The following is a 15511-nucleotide window of genomic DNA, read 5'->3' on the forward strand; positions in this document are numbered from 1 at the left end:
TGCGATAGATGGAAAGCAGTGGTGGAAAAAGTAGCTTATCACTTGAGAAAATGACTCAAGTGAAAGTCACTCAGTAAAAAAAATATTTGGCTTTAAATATAGGTAAGTATACGTTTCAAATCGTTTATATTAAGTAAAACAGACGGCACTAATTTCATATTTTTGTTTAAATTTACGGCTAGCCTGGGGCGATCTCTCACGCTCAAGACAATTTTATAAAAGAAAAAGCATGTTTAGTGAGTCCGCCAGATCAGAGGCAATACGGATGATTAGGGATGTTTTCTTGATTAAATGAAAAACATTTGACAATTTTCCTGTCATGCTACGCATTCAAAATGTAACGAGTACTTTTGGGTGTCAGGAAAAAAATACCTTATTTTCTTTAGGTATATAATGTAAAAGTTGTAAAAAAAATATAAATAGGGAAGTACAGATACTTTCCATCAGTGCTGTAAGGTACCTACTATTAAAATAAGGTTCCAAAAAAGGGTAAGCCAACAATCACTGACATGGGGTTCAAAAAATATATTAACGTATTTTCTACTTGGCAAACAATAGGACTGCACAAAGAGTGAAACAATTACGCTGATTTGTTTTATTACGCTGGAACCATTGACAGCCTACAGCATTAACTTGTAACATGCGCAGATATAATTTTATAAATTTTGGACGCAAAAATGTACTGAAATTTAACGTTACAGGATATTAACATATTACCATAAAAATAGATACTGGGTGAAATTCTGTTTTAATGTAGCTAAATGGGGAAAATCACTCCTAATGTACAGGCATATCACAAGACTACTTATTTGCTTCCCCACATTTGACAAAGCGAAAGCTTAGCTGGCTGGCCGTCTAATATAGGTCCGCTGGCTGCCTGTGCTTCGGTCTGGCCCTGTTGACGTTTAAAAAAATAATTATCTGAATTTGCTTTAAAACGTTCATAGTAAGTAACGGCTATTTACATATGATGTAGTTATGTCTTTGTGAAATAATTGGTGTTTTGAATGTATTATTCGTATGTCTAGCTAAATGGAAATAGGTTGAATATGGTTGCAAGTAAGACGGCCTTGCTGACGACGCTGAGTTAGCTAGCCGCGTTAGCTTCGTTTCCTGGCTGTCCTTCGCAGTAACAGTTACTGTTACCAAAAAGTATTATTGTTAAATGTTACGCGTAACGCTAGCTAGCGTTGAGTCAATCTTATATCAGCATTGGACTGCTTCAGACTCCCTTTTTTGTTGACAGTTGCCCAGACAGTAACGTTAGCTGGAATCGAGGTTAGCTCATGTAATATTCAACCTATACTAATGGTAGCTAGTAAGTTAGTGCGTGAACTGGTAGTTAGCGAATTAGCTTGTTACCGTTAGCTAGCTAAGTAACATGTCTACCATAACATGTTTTAAAATGACATAGCAAGTGTTTCGGTAACGTTAGGTACCTACTGGCGTTAAGATACTTCGCTAGTTAGCGAACGATAACGTTAGTAGCTAACAGCATCCACGGAAATGGCCTTCTAGCTAACATTAGCTAGCCACCTTAACTAATGTCGCTAACGTCAGCTAACTGTTAGGTACTTGGTTTGTTAGCCAAGTAGGTCTCTGTGTCACCTAGCGATATAACATGTACTTTATGGCCCCCGATATTAGTCATCACTCTGCTATAGGTAACGTTTAAGCTGACAACCGTTTCCCTGTTATTTTACAGATGCCAACAATTAAACTGCAAAGTTCAGATGGAGAGATCTTTGAGGTGGATGTGGAAATAGCAAAGCAGTCTGTGACAATAAAGACAATGCTGGAAGGTATGTAGCTAGCTATGCACTCTGTAGTTATGCGTTTGTAACATGAGGTTGAACATCATTGACGTAGCATACATAGCTATCAGTAGTTCAGACGGTAAGATACATTTATCAAAACTGTCTTGCACCATCTGTGTGCACTTGTCTAATGGTTGTCTTTGACAGATTTGGGTATGGATGATGAAGGAGATGATGATCCAGTCCCCCTCCCGAATGTGAATGCGGCTATCCTCAAGAAGGTAAGTGGAGTGGACACTGTCACACATCCCATATTTCGTGCAATGGACTGAGGGACAGGTAAACTGTGTGGAGATGGCCATGGAGAACCTTATTAAAGTGCCTGCCTCCAACCAGAGCTTGCTTTATTATCAATAATTCCATTCTCTGTTGTATTGTACATTCATTCTATCCATAGTGGTACAATTCAGTTGAACCCAAACCAGGCTTGGCTTTTCTCCTAGAAGTGCAACATTTTGGCACAATTAGAAACCGATAAAAGTTAAACTTGTAGACAAAAGGATTGTCTCAAAGCTGTAACAGAGATCCTTACCTATGTGGGAGGCATTGTGAGAGTCCACGCTGATGGTAGGGATAGTTGTCCTTAGGGATGAACACCACAGTCCAGAGTTCATGTGGTCATGGATGATTTGAAGAGTATAACATAACAAAAGCACCTCTAATAATCACTATAAACGAAATGGTGAGATTGTCTGCATCAGGTGTTTCATCCATCCAACCAGTGCTAAAGTTTACTTTTGTTATTTCCTCCCTGCCAAATTGTACAATGTCTTGTGTATATGCGTCTCTCCAACTGAGAGACAAGCTGCTTTGTTCAGCAACTGTATCCATGTAATTAATGGATCTAATTTTGTTTGGGGGAATTACATTTTGTTTGGGGAAATGTGTTTGCATAGTTAGACAACTTAAATGTCCTGCCTGGCTTGTGGTGAAACCTGAAGTTCAAGTAAAATGGAAAACCAATCTTGATGGCTGTCAGTTTGGCGCTTACACCTGTAGAATAGCATTTCTATCTCTGACAGAAGCATGAAGCTCCAAACAGAAACTTTCCTGTGTGCTCTGTGACCTCCTTCCTCGACTTAGGCCTTTTGAAACGGGACAGAATGGAAGAAGGACGCATGGCATGTCGGACTGTTGATTCGCTCAGTGTGCTTGGACTGGTTGTTGTTCACTTTCCTCCCTACAGGTTATCCAGTGGTGCACCCACCACAAAGATGATCCCCCTCCACCCGAGGATGACGAGAACAAGGAGAAAAGGACGGATGACATACCCGTCTGGGACCAGGAGTTCCTCAAAGTGGACCAAGGGACCCTCTTCGAACTTATTCTAGTGCGTACATACCGCCTCCCACTCACAGGTAGCCTAGCGGTTAAGAGTGTTGGGCCAGTAACCAAGAAGTTGCTGATTGGAATCCCCGAGCCGGCAAGGTGGAAAAATCTGCTGTTGTGCCCTTGAGCAAGGCAGTTAAACCCCAACCACAACAACTGCTCCCCGGGTGCCCGATGACGTGGATGTCGATTAAGGCAGCCCCCCACACCTCTGATTCAGAGCGGTTGGGTTAAATGCGGACGACACATTTCGGTTGAATGTATTCATTTGTGCAACTGGCTAGATAACCCCTTTCCCACTCACAGAAAGAGTTTGACACCTGTCCACTTACAATGAGGTAGTGTCTCAGATCTTGAATTTAATTTAGGCAATGGTTAGCTCGCTGAACATACTGTTGTACAGCACTAGTAAAGTGCTTTGAGTAACAAGTTGGTGCTTAATCACATGTTATAATTAGGGGGCCTATAATTACTAAAGGGTCTTACACACAGGGAGTCAATAACACCGGTGACGCCGCCCAGTTTATAAAGCATCAAACTCTGGTGGTACAAGTAGTGGCTGTTATGATACCTCTGGATTATCCCCCCCAAAAAAAACAGAAAAAGGCATCCAGCCCCTGTAATTTGATTGGTCAATGAGGGGAGGCAAAAGTAACATTTTTTATTTTTTTTATTTTTTTACCTTGAGCGTCCAATAAATTCCCTATGTGGGCGGCAGGTGAAGCCCCTACCTGTGGTAGTGTCAAGGTGCTTATCTGCCGCTGGCTTTGCATTGAAACATATGGAGGCGGCTGCGTTTTCTTTTCCTATCTATATGCAGCTCAGGAAGTCCGGTATGTGTGTATTACATGAAACAAGCATGCTTAATGCATTGGTTATTTTTCAGGAATTGTGCAAAACATTTTTGTAGTGCTGGGGGCTTTTAGGAACTGTGACACAAGTATATAATATAATAATATATAATATAATATATAATATAATTTGAGCAGCAGGTTTGACCCATCTCCTGAAACCTGTTTACATGTTTAGGGCTGAAATAGTTCACGTGGAAGCCAGGCATGTCAAAGCATTTGCAGTTGCTTTCATTCATCCTCATTCTCTTTTAATTGTATCTTATTTTATGTTTAGGCTGCAAACTATTTAGACATCAAAGGACTGCTAGATGTCACCTGCAAGACGGTGGCCAACATGATCAAAGGAAAGACCCCAGAGGAGATCAGGAAGACGTTCAACATCAAAAATGACTTCACAGAGGAAGAGGAAGCCCAGGTAATAAGACCTTCTGTGGTTCTCAGGACTCCTCCCAAATGGCACTCTATTCTCTACCAGTGGTTCCCAAACTTTTATAGTCTCGTACCCCTTCAAACATTCAACCTCCAGCTGCGTACCTCCTCTAGCACCAGGGTCAGCGCACTCTCAAATGTTGTTTTTTGCTGTCATTGTAAGCCTGCCATACACACACACTATACGATACATTTTTTAAACATAACGAGTGTGAGTTTTTGTCACAACCCGGCTTGTGGGAAGTGACAAAAGAGCTCTTATAGGACCAGGGCACAAATAACAATATAATCAATCATTTTGCTCTTTATTTAACCATCATACAAATAAAACCTTATTTGTTCATCAAAAATTGTAAATAACTCACCACAGGTTAATGAGAAGGGTGTGCTTGAAAGGATGTACATAACTCTGCAATGTTGGGTTGTATTGGAGAGAGTCTGTCTTAAATAATTTTCCACACAGTCTGTGCCTTGATGTTTTGATGCTAGCGAGGGCCGAGAATCCGCTCTCACATAGGTACGTGGTTGCAAAGGGCATCAGTGTCTTAACACCGTGATTAGTCAAGGCAAGACACTGAGCGCAGCCCTATCCAGAAGTCTGGCACTGGCTTCTGATTTAAATTATATTTTTTACTGAACCGCTTGTTGCAATTTCGATGGGGCTCTCTTGTTCAGATATCGGTAAGTGGACTGGAGGCAGGGCATGAAAGGGATAACGAATCCAGTTGTTTGGGTCATCCGTTTTGGGAAAGTACCTGCGTTATTGCGTACCCAAGTCACTCAGGTGCTTCGCTTTATCACATTTGACATTGTCCGTAAGCTTGAGTTCATTTGCACACAAAAAATCATATAATTATGGAAAGACCTGTGTGTTGTCCTTGTTAATGCAGACAGAAAAGAGCTCCAACTTCTTAATGATAGCCCCAATTTTGTCCCGCACATTGAATATAGTTGCAGAGTCCCTATAATCCTAGATTCAGATCATTCAGATGAGAAAAAACATCACCCAGGTAGGCCAGTCGTGTGAGAAACTCCTCATGCAAGCGTTCAGACTAGTAGAAATTATGGTCAGTAAAACATTTTTTTTTTTACCTCATCTCTTAATCTCTCAATTAAAAAAGATGTGTCAATACTTTGCCTCTTGATAACCAGCACACTTCTGTATGTTGTAAAAGTGTTACATGGTCGCTGCCCATATCATTGCATGATGCAGAAAATACACGAGAGTTCAGGGGCCTTGCTTTATCAAAGGTAACCATTTTCACTGTAGTGTCTAAAACTTTTTTCAGGCTGTCAGGCATTCCCTTGGCAGCAAGAGCCTCTCGGTGGATGCTGCCGAGTACCCAAGTGGCATCTGGAGCAACTGCTTGCACGCCACTCCACTATGACTCCCTGTCATGGCTTTTGCGCCATCAGTACAGATACCAACACATCTTGACCACCAAAGTCCATTTGATGTCACAAAGCTGTCTAGGTCTTAAAAAATATCCTCTCATGTTGTCCTGGTTTCCAGAAGAGGATATCTTCCTTAATTGAACCCCCCCATAAACGTACCGGACATACAGTTGAAGTCGGAAGTTTACATGAATCTTAACCAAATACGTTTAAACTCAAGTTCTTCACAATTCTTGACATTTAATCCTCGTAAAAATTCCCTGGCTTAGGTCAGTTAGGATCAATACTTTATTTTAAGAATGTGAAATGTTGGAATAATAGTAGAGTGATTTATTTAAGCTTTTATTTCTTACATCACATTCCCAGTGGGTCAGAAGTTTACGTCCACCCAATTAGTATTTGCTAGCATTGCCTTTTAAATTGTTTTGTGAATTTTGGCCCTTTCCTCTTGACAGAGCTGGTGTAAACTGGGTCAGGTTTGTAGGACTCCTTGCTCACACATGCTTTTTCAGTTCTGCCCACATTTTCTATAGGCTTGAGGTCAGGGCTTTCATGGCCACTCCAATACCTTGACTTTGTTTTCCTTAAGCCATTTTGCCACAGCTTTGGAAGTATGCTTGAGGTCATTGTCCATTTGGAAGACCCATTTGCGACCAAGCTTTAACTTCCTGACATGTCTTGAGATGTTGTTTCAATATATCCACATAACTTTCCTACCTCATGATGCCATCTATTTTGTGAAGTGCACCAGTCCCTCCTGCAGCAAAGCGCCCCCACAACATGTTGCTGCCACCCCCGTGCTTCACGGTTGGGATGGTGTTCTTCGGCTTGCAAGCATCCCCCTTTTTCTTCCAAACATAACAATGGTCATTATGGCCAAACAGTTCTATTTTTGTTTCATCAGACCAGAGGACATTTCTCCAAAAAGTACGATCTTCGTCCCCATTTGCAGTTGCATACCGTAGTCTGGCTTTTTTATGGCGGTTTTGGAGCAGTGGCTTCTTCCTTGCTGAGCGGCCTTTCAGGTTATGTTGATATTGTACCCGTTTCCTCCAGCATCTTCACAAGGTCCTTTTGCTGTTGTTCTGGGATTGATTTGCACTTTTCACACCAAATTACGTTTATCTCTAGGAGACAGAATGCGTCTCCTTCCTGAGCGGTATGACGGCGGTGTGGTCCCATGGTGTTTATACTTGCGTACTATTGTTTGTACAGATGAATGTGGTACCTTCAGGCATTTGGAAATTGTTCCCATGGATGAACCAGACTTGTAGAGGTCCACAATTCTTTTCTGAGTTCTTGGCTGATTTCTTTTGATTTTCCCATGATGTCAAGCAAAGAGGCACTGAGTTTGAAGGTAGGCCTTGAAATACATCCACAGGTACACCTCCAATTGACTCAAATGATGTCAATTAGCCTATCAGAAGCTTCTAAAGCCATAACATAATTTAAAGGCACAGTCAACTTAGTGTATGTAGTACACTTCTGGCCCACTGGAATTGTGATAGTGAATTATAAGTGGAATAATCTGTCTGTAAACAATTGTTGGAAAATTACTTGTCATGCACAAAGTAGATGTCCTATCTGACTTTCCAAAACTATAGTTTGTTAACAAAAAAATTGTGGAGTGGTTGAAAAACAAGTTTTAATGACTCCAACCTAAGTGTATGTAAACTTCCGACTTCAACTGTACAGTCGTGGCCAAAAGTTTTGAGAATGACACAAATATTAATTTTCAGTCTGCTGCCTCAGTTTGTATGATGGCAATTTGCATATACTCCAGAATGTTATGAAGATTGATCAGATGAATTTCAATTAATTGCAAAGTCCCTATTTGCCATGCAAACTAAATGAATCCCCCCAAAAAACATTTCCACTGCATTTCAGCCCTGCCACAAAAAGACCAGCTGACATGTCAGTGATTCTCTCGTTAACACAGGTGTGAGTGTTGACGAGGACAAGGCTGGAGATCACTCTGTCATGCTGATTGAGTTTGAATAACAGGCTGGAAGCTTCAAAAGGAGGGTGGTGCTTGGAATCATTATTCTTCCTCTGTCAACCATGGTTACCTGCAAGGAAACACGTGCTGTCATCATTGCTTTGCACAAAAAGTGTTTCACAGGCAAGGATATTGCTGCCAGTAAGATTGCCCCTAAATTAACAATTTATCGGATCATCAAGAACTTCAAGGAGAGTGGTTCAATTGTTGTGAAGAAGGCTTCAGGGTGCCCAAGAAAGTCCAGCAAACTTTTGGAGGATGGCCTGGTGTCAAGAAGGGCAGCAAAGAAACCACTTCTCTCCAGGAAAAACATCAGGAACAGACTGATATTGTGCAAAAGGTACAGGGATTGGACTGTTGAGGACTGGGGTAAAGTCATTTTCTCTGATGCATCCCCTTTCCGATTGTTTGGGGCATCCGGAAAAAAGCTTGTCCGGAGAAGACAAGGTGAGCGCTACCATTAGTGCTGTGTCATGCCAACAGTAAAGCATCCTGAGACCATTCATGTGTGGGGTTGCTTCTCAGCCAAGGGAGTGGGCTAACTCACAATTTTGCCTGAGAACACAGCCATGAATAAAGAATGATACCAACACATCCTCCGAGAGCAACTTCTCCCCAACCATCCAGGAACAGTTTGGTGATGAACAATGCCTTTTCCTGCACGGAGTAAAATGATAACTAAGTGGCGCGGGGAAAAAAACATTGATATTTTGGGTCCATGGCTAGGATACTCCCCACATGTTAATCCCATTGAGAACTTGTGGTCAATTCTCAAGAGGCGGGTGGACAAACAAAACCCCACAAATTCTGACAAACTCCAAGCATTGATTATTCAAGAATGGGCTCCCATCAGTCAGGATGTGGCCCAGAAGTGAATTGACAGCATGCCAGGGCGGATTGCAGAGTTCTTGAAAGAGAAGGGTCAACACTGCAAATATTGACTCTTTGCATCTACTTCATGTAATTGTCAATCAAAGCCTTTGACACTTATGAAATGCTTGTAATTATACTTCAGTATTCCATAGTAACATCTGACAATTTCTAAAGACACTGAAGCAGCAGACTTTGTGAAAATTAATATTTGTGTAATTCTCAAAACTTTTGGCCACGACTGTACACCAGGAGCTGTGCCAGGCCCGCCACGTCTGTTGACACATCCAGCTGTAACACATATAATTCACTGGCTTGTACGCGAAGTAGTAATTGTTTCAAAACATCTCCTGCCATGTCACTGATGAGTTGTGAAACAGTGTTGTTTAATGAAGGAATTGTCTGTATAGTTTTTTGGGGCCTTTTCCTCCAGCATTGTTCCAGCCATATCTGCGGTAGCAGGAAGAATGAAGTCCTCCAATAGTATGGGGCTTGCCTATCCTAGCCACTCGGTAGCTCACTATATAAGACGTTTCTAGCCCCTTCTAATGAATGGTATCTGTTGCTTTTATACATGTCTTACAACTCGGAAGTCGTCTTTATCCTCACTTAAACTCACGTGGCTTCATTTTTTAAATGGTATGCTTCGTTTCTGAATGTCTGCGCAAGAGTGGAGGTTTCCAGTGAGAGAGTAACAGTTAATGTGGTTGGATGGTAATTAATTGACTAGGCTACCTGTATTTGACATTGTGCTGTTATTTCACTGAACACTAGATGGTTTAATTTTTATTTTTGGCAGTGAAACGAGGCTACTCAGGCGAGAACCACATGTATAGCCCTGTTGGAAAATATAAATGTACTGTTTGAAAATGTGAAGTATTCATTTTAAAAAATATATAATTTGCGTACCCCAGTTTGGAAATACCTTCTCTATACTATTCTAGTCTATACAGCGCATTACTTTTGATTTGACCAGAGCCCGTAGTGCACTATAAAAGGAATAGGGTGCCATTTGGGTCATAGCCTCAGTCCTGAACACAGAGCTCTTGTGATATTATGCAGCTGACTGCTGTGACACTCTGTGTTGCCTTTCCATTGTCTCCCCCCTCAGGTACGCAAGGAGAACCAGTGGTGTGAAGAGAAATAGAGGAGTCTTCCAACACTAACACACTGAAAGGATTGTTCCAGTAATTGGTTGCACTGCGTTGTTCATACTTGTTAATATTACATTTAGTCTATTAGTGACAGACCTCCCCCCGTGTACTCATAGCATGACCATTTCCATTGCTTGTATGGTGCGAAATAATAAAAATAGCTATTTCATGTTTTTACACATTTTACTTCACTTTATATTCACGAGTCTGGGTTCTGGGTTTTCTTTCCAATTTCTAGAGTAGCTGCACCGTTCTCCCCGTTTTCAATTGCTATAGTATTTTTTTAATGAACATGTTTACATCTTTTTTTTGTTGAGTCAACTGAAATGATGGCTCAATACTGAATTTTGTAATCGCAGCCTCTTCTGTGTCGGTGTTTTAACATCATCTTAGGGAGACGAGCGTTAATAGGACATTTGAAGTGGGGGTAAATGTGTGAAATGTCCTGGACTGGAAATACTTGTTGAAGTGTGTGTGTGCTGTCTTTCACACAACTTATGGTATTTACCTATTTGGATTGGAATCTTTAATCAGTTCTGCTCTATAAATGACATTTAGGATTACTATTCAATTCCAGGAGTAAGTAAATTAATTAAAAGAATGTCTGTCTGCTGTTTGTGATTGTTTGTTCATCTGATGTGAAATAGTAAGGAGACTGATCCAGATTTTCAAAATACTTTAATACACAAAACAAAAATGAGTATTACATCGAGAGCAGAAGTCGTTCAATGTGTTAAAAACAAATACAAAAGGTGGACTGTTTAGTACACAACTTTTTCCTGTGGTCATTTTTTGATATGAGCTGTGTGGTAGCTTTAGCATCTTATGGACTATCAGCCTATAGTATCTCCAATGGAAGCAGTTTAATGCTTGCAAGCAGTAAATTAACCATTGTTTTTTCACCTGTATTTTTGGTACACTTAGGTGGAACATGCACACACTGAAAATGACATCTGTGGTAACTTCAAGGAAAGGCAAAGCTAATGCAAAACTTATCCACAAAATGCATTTTCTCTGAGAAGGAAAACGTAAAAAAACATGTATTGCTTCAGAAATGGTTGAGGGACTAAACAGAACTTTTAAAACCCTTTACATAACATAAAAGTTTATTTATAGAGGGAATTCAACATTTATAAAACTTTACAACACAATGAAATATGGTACCCATTTGGTCTTTAGTTTACAGAATAGCAGAACGTTCATTCGTTGTGAGGCAGTCCAGAGACTGCTGAATGTATTGTCCCCCTTGATGAAATCTATCTGGCGTTGTCTACATCCGTACATTAGTCCTGCGATATCTGACACCACTGGCTCGTTTTTTACAGAACCTGGGTGAATGATGCGTCTTGCCATAGAGATCTGGCATTTACAAAATGACAGATTGGCCCAAGGGGGCCACTATAGTAATCAACTAAATTTCCAAACTTTAAACAAGCATATGTCCTGTCCCGTTTGAGCCACAGTCATTTCTTTTTTACATATATGCATCTCCTTATGAGCAACACGTTTCCCATTAGAACCTATAAGCTCGGTCCATTACATACAGCGAAGGATAATTATTACAAAAAAAATAAAAAATGAATACACAGAAAATACGTTCTAATTGTTGCCACTACCTGGGGGGGGCACTGAATCATTCGTGGGGGTGACATGTTTACTGTTGCCTTGTTTTTTTGTTATATAACTGCATCCATATGAACAAACACCAAGAATGTTGTAATTCTGTGTGAGAAACCTACATCAAAATAATGTATCTCAAGAATTTAACTGACAAGCAGGAAGTGCCTAAAACAAATGAATATAACATAGAGATGATTATCTCCAAGGGGAGACATGTTTACTCAGCGAAAAAATATATAATTTCTACCTTATACCACATTGTTAATCAATATAAATACTATATGTTGGAAAAGGTTCCTTTGACACATCTGAATGTAAGTCTTATGAAAAGGAGGAGCACAGTACTCTGTAAAAATCTTTGGAAAAGGAATCAATTTGACTTGAGGCAGTTTGAATAGAAGCAATCATCCCTGTACATACAGTACTGCCTTCAGTACAGCAATGTGAAAATGACATGAGCACTTAATAAATCAGTCATGTGTCAGTCAGTCATATTGATGTGAATGTCATCCTTGATCCTCTCCCAGACTCGTTGGCTCCCTTGTTGTTTGGGGATATTTGTGGTGAAGGTCTGTCTCCAGTGTGCTGCTTCCCACTCCAGGTCTGGTCCTGATTGGGTTGGGTTGTGTCTGTGTGTTGGAATGGTGGGAGGCAGTGTGAGGGGACAGGGCAGGTGAGGCTGCTGGCTAGTGAGACTTGGGCAGGGTACAGTCATGATGATGATGGATATTGTCGTGCTGTTGGGATGATTCTATTAAAGCTTTGAAAGACAGTTCTGTGGTTGTGGATTTTGAGAGGATAAGAGGTGTGTGTTTGCTGGGCAGGAGGTGCAGGGGGTTATGCAAGGGGGAAGCAGGCTGAGGGGGCCGTCAACGGGGGAGAGGGGCGAGTCTATAGCGCTTCCATCGGAAGAAGTGGGGCTGGTGCACCATCCTCCTTGAAGGTATCGAATGCACTTCTTTTTCCTCCTAGGAACAGTCAAGAGAGTTATCTGTGAATAAAGCGTGGATGCAAAGTGTCACCAGAATGAACTTTTTACTGTTTTCAACATGATTGAATTGAGTTTTCGGTCAAGCCGAGAGATATTTAACTGCAAATCCATTGAATACCACTGAATATGTATAGATAATTCAATGCCATTTCCTTGATTTTTGTAGTTGTTGTAATGAACATTATAAATGTTGTGTTCTAAGCTTAATTGTTAACAAACAGCAGCTGTTTGCCTCTTCTTCAACCAAATGCAAAACCAAAGTAGCACACCTTATCTCATGATCATTACCAGAATATAACGTGAGTCACTTGGTGCCACCGCAAGTAAAGGCGCGAGGACATATTTAGAGAGAGAGAGGGAGGGAGGGAGAGCGATTCTAAATGTCAGAGTTCACCATCAAAAGCTGCACTGCCTGACCACATGAATGGAGAAAGTTGAGGGCAGATGAGCATGAGAAATGCTATCAAAGTGCAGAGCAGCGGTGCATGTGCAAGAGAGTGCGTTCATCTGCGGTGATCAGGATTCGAACTAACCACATTCGCCTCCCTTTGTTCTCTCGCAACACACACACACAGTGGTAAGGAGATTTCCATGATGTGACAGCGTGGTGGGGAAGACACTGGCATGATGGAGTTGAGGGGAGTGGCAGGCTTTCTTCACACCTCTACACTGATGTTAACAGATTGAGTTGGTAAAAAAGGTGCTGATGATGAGCATGACCCAACCTCCATCCACTGCTTTGTCATTTCCACCAATAGCATAACCAAGAAATGGCTGTTTTAAGCAGAGAGCATCTCTGTGTGAAACCTCTTTCTCCTCTCAGACATACAGGACCCCTCCCACCTTCCTTTGATCAGCATCACCCACCAATCCCTGAGGAGACACCCCATCACCAGCCAGTAAAGCAGCTTTAGCTCCCCCCCCCTGCCGGGGTTCTCTACCTGTAGGGGGCAATGTGGGTCACAAAACAGGTTAGTGAGATGAGTGCATGCAGAGCGGAGCACAGCAGGGGGCTGAGGCGTGCTCACAGAGGAGGGAGAGAGAGGTAGCAGACCAAGAGATACACACCTGCAGGGACCGCACCAGTCCGTTTGTTGGTTGAGGCCGAAGCGAGCTCTGCATTTCTTAGGAGAGCCAGGGTCTGAGCACAAGGCAGCATGCGCACACAAAATAAGTTGTGAAAGAGAAGGAGATGAAGAAAGAGAGAGAGGGTGATGGAGAGAGAGATCAGATCAAGAGGTCAGGGCAGAAGTTGAAGCATTGACAGAGATGGTAAATCAGAACGCCATCAAATCAGACTGTTAGTGCCCAATTACTGAGTAGGAGCCAGAACAGAGTAGATGGAGCAGGACTCCATTCAGGACACAGGCCATTAGAGAGGAGAGGAAAAGCTTTCACACTCTGTTAGTTAGAGTTTCAGTGACCCAGTCAGAGTACAAACCAATAATAGACGTGGGTACGGCTAGGGGACCAGGAAAGTTGTTTCAAGCGATAGAATAAAGGGTTGAATAGAAGTATATCGTATTGAAGCTCAGGGTTGGTCCAGGAGTTTGGTAGAGAAGAGATAGAGAGGACATTACCTGCTGAGGAGTCCTGCTGCTTCTCTCTTTTTCTTCTCTTCTTCTTGCCCTGTTGGAACACACAACCAGACACACAGAGAGTCAGTAGGGGAAACACAACCAGACACACAGAGAGTCAGTAGGGGAAACACAACCAGACACACACAGAGTCAGTAGGGGAAACACAACCAGACACACACAGAGTCAGTAGGGGAAACACAACCAGACACACACAGAGTCAGTAGGGGAAACACAACCAGACACACAGAGAGTCAGTAGGGGAAACACAACCAGACACACAGAGTCAGTAGGGGAAACACAACCAGACAGACAGAGAGTCAGTAGGGGAAACACAACCAGACACACAGAGAGTCAGTAGGGGAAACACAACCAGACACACAGAGAGTCAGTAGGGGAAACACAACCAGACACACAGAGAGTCAGTAGGGGAAACACAACCAGACACACAGAGAGTCAGTAGGGGAAACACAACCAGACACACACAGAGTCAGTAGGGGAAACACAACCAGACACACAGAGAGTCAGTAGGGGAAACACAACCAGACACACACAGAGTCAGTAGGGGAAACACAACCAGACACACACAGAGTCAGTAGGGGAAACACAACCAGACACACACAGAGTCAGTAGGGGAAACACAACCAGACACACACAGAGTCAGTAGGGGAAACACAACCAGACACACAGAGAGTCAGTAGGGGAAACACAACCAGACACACACAGAGTCAGTAGGGGAAACACAACCAGACACACAGAGAGTCAGTAGGGGAAACACAACCAGACACACAGAGAGTCAGTAGGGGAAACACAACCAGACACACACAGAGTCAGTAGGGGAAACACAACCAGACACACAGAGAGTCAGTAGGGGAAACACAACCAGACACACACAGAGTCAGTAGGGGAAACACAACCAGACACACAGAGAGTCAGTAGGGGAAACACAACCAGACACACAGAGAGTCAGTAGGGGAAACAACCAGACACACAACCAGACACACAGAGAGTCAGTAGGGGAAACACAACCAGACACACAGAGAGTCAGTAGGGGAAACACAACCAGACACACAGAGAGTCAGTAGGGGAAACAACCAGACACACAACCAGACACACAGAGAGTCAGTAGGGGAAACACAACCAGACACACAGAGAGTCAGTAGGGGAAACACAACCAGACACACAGAGAGTCAGTAGGGGAAACAACCAGACACACAACCAGACACACAGAGAGTCAGTAGGGGAAACACAACCAGACACACAGAGAGTCAGTAGGGGAAACACAACCAGACACACAGAGAGTCAGTAGGGGAAACACAACCAGACACACAGAGAGTCAGTAGGGGAAACACAACCAGACACACAGAGAGTCAGTAGGGGAAACACAACCAGACACACAGAGAGTCAGTAGGGGAAACACAACCAGACACACAGAGAGTCAGTAGGGGAAACACAACCAGACACACACAGAGTCAG

At 42.4% G+C, this 15511-nt stretch overlaps 2 protein-coding genes across 10 annotated transcripts in view; one reads left to right on the forward strand and one right to left on the reverse strand.

Moving 5' to 3' along the window:
• Positions 1–788: 788 nt before the first annotated feature.
• LOC112228203 (S-phase kinase-associated protein 1) lies at positions 789–10463 on the forward strand. The gene is made up of 6 exons (XM_024393321.2): positions 789–946; positions 1706–1802; positions 1965–2038; positions 3004–3147; positions 4275–4415; positions 9805–10463. The coding sequence occupies exons 2-6, from the start codon at positions 1706–1708 to the stop codon at positions 9838–9840; spliced, it is 492 nt and encodes a 163-aa protein (XP_024249089.1). The 5' UTR covers positions 789–946; the 3' UTR covers positions 9841–10463.
• Positions 10464–10508: 45 nt separating this feature from the next.
• Positions 10509–15511, reverse strand: part of LOC112228202 (transcription factor 7-like 2) — an 86126-nt gene continuing 81123 nt past the window's right edge. For 4 of the 9 annotated variants that reach the window (XM_024393308.2, XM_024393312.2, XM_024393311.2 and 1 more), the window contains 3 exons: positions 14039–14087; positions 13527–13599; positions 10509–12435 (listed from right to left, as the gene is read on the reverse strand). In XM_024393308.2, the coding sequence (XP_024249076.2) occupies positions 12222–12435; positions 13527–13599; positions 14039–14087 (336 nt within the window). In that variant the 3' untranslated portion in view covers positions 10509–12221. Of the gene's footprint in view, positions 12459–13526; positions 13600–14038; positions 14088–15511 lie in introns of all 9 variants that reach the window. The other 5 variants (XM_024393315.2, XM_024393313.2, XM_024393316.2 and 2 more) reach the window with 3 other exon arrangements.

The sequence above is a fragment of the Oncorhynchus tshawytscha genome, linkage group LG30, assembly GCF_018296145.1.
Source record: "Oncorhynchus tshawytscha isolate Ot180627B linkage group LG30, Otsh_v2.0, whole genome shotgun sequence".
Classification (NCBI taxonomy): domain Eukaryota; kingdom Metazoa; phylum Chordata; class Actinopteri; order Salmoniformes; family Salmonidae; genus Oncorhynchus; species Oncorhynchus tshawytscha.

What these genes read in the sequence shown, in the direction of transcription:
- LOC112228203 (XM_024393321.2), top strand. Translation starts at nt 1,706, where the DNA reads ATGCCAACAATTAAACTGCAAAGTTCAGATGGAGAGATCTTTGAGGTG. An exon ending in AATAAAGACAATGCTGGAAG is followed by an intron (nt 1,803 to 1,964) that starts GTATGTAGCTAG and finishes TGTCTTTGACAG; the next exon opens with ATTTGGGTATGGATGATGAA. An exon ending in CAGAGGAAGAGGAAGCCCAG is followed by an intron (nt 4,416 to 9,804) that starts GTAATAAGACCT and finishes CTCCCCCCTCAG; the next exon opens with GTACGCAAGGAGAACCAGTG.